Raw genomic sequence first — 2,133 nt, forward strand, 5'->3', positions numbered from 1 at the left:
TGTGGTTGTGTGTGTGTGTGTGTGTGTGTGTGTGTAAAGTGCAGGTTTCAGCAGGCTGGAGCTCACACACCATTGTCCTCTCAGATCACACACAGAGAGAGAGTGTGTGCGTGTGTATGTGTGAGTGTGTGTGTATGAGGACGCTGCATCTTCCCACTGCAGCACTGCTGATGTTCCCGCTCTGAGGAATTCCCTGTTCTGGGATTGTGCGCGTTTGGAGGGACACTAATGGCATCAGAGCTGAACGTCGTGGATGGATCTGCCGTACGGAATAACGCGAGGTGTTTTTTGTGAAAGCGGCTCTCGTGTGTGTGTGTGTGTGTGTGTGTTGGAGAGGCAGGCATGCGGTCGGAGCGCGTGAGTCGTGTGTGTATCGTGGTCCTGGAGGAGGTGGAAGACGACGAACCCTCCCCTCTTCATTCCAAAACCGCCCCGGACCACATTTCCCAGAATTCCTCTCAGGACGAGAAGGTGAGGTGCTGATTTGACTGCAGGTGGATGATAATGGTGTGTTTGTGTTTGTTGAGTGTGTAAAGCAGCAGTGAACTTCAAAAGAGAGCGAGAAGAAAGTCGAACGGCTGCTTTAGTAGCTGCGTGTCGTGATCCATCGCCGTTATTATCTGCAGACAGATACAGGCACGTTCATCCGTCTCTGTCACATCTGATTGGGGTTTCCAGGTGAGGTCCAAAAATTCCCTTCGGAAACCCAGGATCATGTGACTAGGAGCGAGTTGTGGACCTTTGACCTGGATGAAAACGCAGCTGTCAGCAATAGGACACGCTTCACATGCAGCACACGTTCGTTCATTTAAAATATACTGTCTTTTATAAAAATGTAACTTTTTAACTCGACATGGCATGAGATGCATCGGAAAGGCCAAAGATGACCATCAACAATTGCAAAATATAATGTGTGAACAAATCCTTAGGCCGGAAACACACTTTACAAAGTACTGTACAAATGCAGACATAAACAAACCTCGTGCACTCTGTTATTTGTTTGATTCATATGAAAATATTTTTCATGAAGTGAGGCCGCATTTAGTATTTAGATAACATTTTAAAACCTTTTGTAGATTTTTTTTTTTTCTAATATATATATATAAATAAATAAATATATATAATATATAATTTTTTTTTTTTAATCAAAGATAATTGGTAAAAAAGCTTTTGTAAATAGTTTTATTTCTTGTTGAATTTTTCTATTCATTCATAATTTTTTTGATTTTTCATGGAGATTTTCTTTTAAAAAAATTGTAAATTGTTGTTGAATTTTATCTAATATCTATTTTATTTTAGTTTTTTTCAAAAATAAATTACAAAAATGAATTTCATAGCAAATTTATTTTATATCAAAGATAAACTTTAAAAACCCTTAGAATTTTTTTTCTTAATTTATTTTCGATTTCATTTTGTCAAAGCTAAACTTAAAAAAAAAAAAAAAAAAAAAGTTTAATCTATTTTGTTTATTTATGCGCGTATGTATGTATGTATGTATGTTTTGCTACATTTTAGCCTGTCGTACAGTTACCTTCATATGTCTGAGCCATTATTCAAGGAGTTAAAACATTCACATATATATTGTTCTGTCTTGACTGAATTTGACCTACAAAAGAAAGAAAGGAACACATTTTTGTGCTAATGCTCACTAGCAGTGTTGTGTGTTTTTGTGTTGCATTGTGGATTGTTCTCACACATTTCAAACCAAAATGCATCATGTATAGCTAGAAGTGTTTGTGTTCTTGATCAGTGAGTTACAACAGCAGTGTGAATGGAAACTGTAGACAAATTAGCAGGATAATCATCAGTTTAGTGGATGAACTGGACGGGCAGGTTTCAGTTCTGTGGATTTAACCAGCTGGTTTTGTCCTTTAATAGTTAAAACAGTCTTTGAAGATCAGTCTAAGTGGTTCTGACTGATTTCAGGCAGTTTTCAGGAGCTTCAGGCTAAAGTTTTTGCTGTTGTAACAGGCCACGTTTCCTTAAACAGAGGAAAGCTGCATTCGTTCTTTTACGACGTTCCCTCCTGTTTTTCATTCTCACGTCTGTTTTCAGCTGCTGCATCATGTGTTTGTGAGGTGAATCCACATACAGGCTGCAGCAGGTGTGTGTGTGTGTGTGTGTGTGTGTGTG

At 38.4% G+C, this 2,133-nt stretch overlaps 1 protein-coding gene across 1 annotated transcript in view; it reads left to right on the forward strand.

Moving 5' to 3' along the window:
* The first annotated feature begins 1,709 nt into the window (after positions 1-1,709).
* LOC107655095 (serine/threonine-protein phosphatase 6 regulatory ankyrin repeat subunit A-like) overlaps positions 1,710-2,133 on the forward strand; it is a 21,230-nt gene continuing 20,806 nt past the window's right edge. The window contains exon 1 of the mRNA XM_016442515.1: positions 1,710-1,718. Within this exon, the coding sequence (XP_016298001.1) occupies positions 1,710-1,718 (9 nt within the window). The remainder of the gene's footprint in view (positions 1,719-2,133) is intronic.

The sequence above is a fragment of the Sinocyclocheilus anshuiensis genome, unplaced genomic scaffold (genome assembly GCF_001515605.1).
Source record: "Sinocyclocheilus anshuiensis isolate Anshui unplaced genomic scaffold, SAMN03320099.WGS_v1.1 scaffold515, whole genome shotgun sequence".
Taxonomy (NCBI): Eukaryota; Metazoa; Chordata; class Actinopteri; order Cypriniformes; family Cyprinidae; genus Sinocyclocheilus; species Sinocyclocheilus anshuiensis.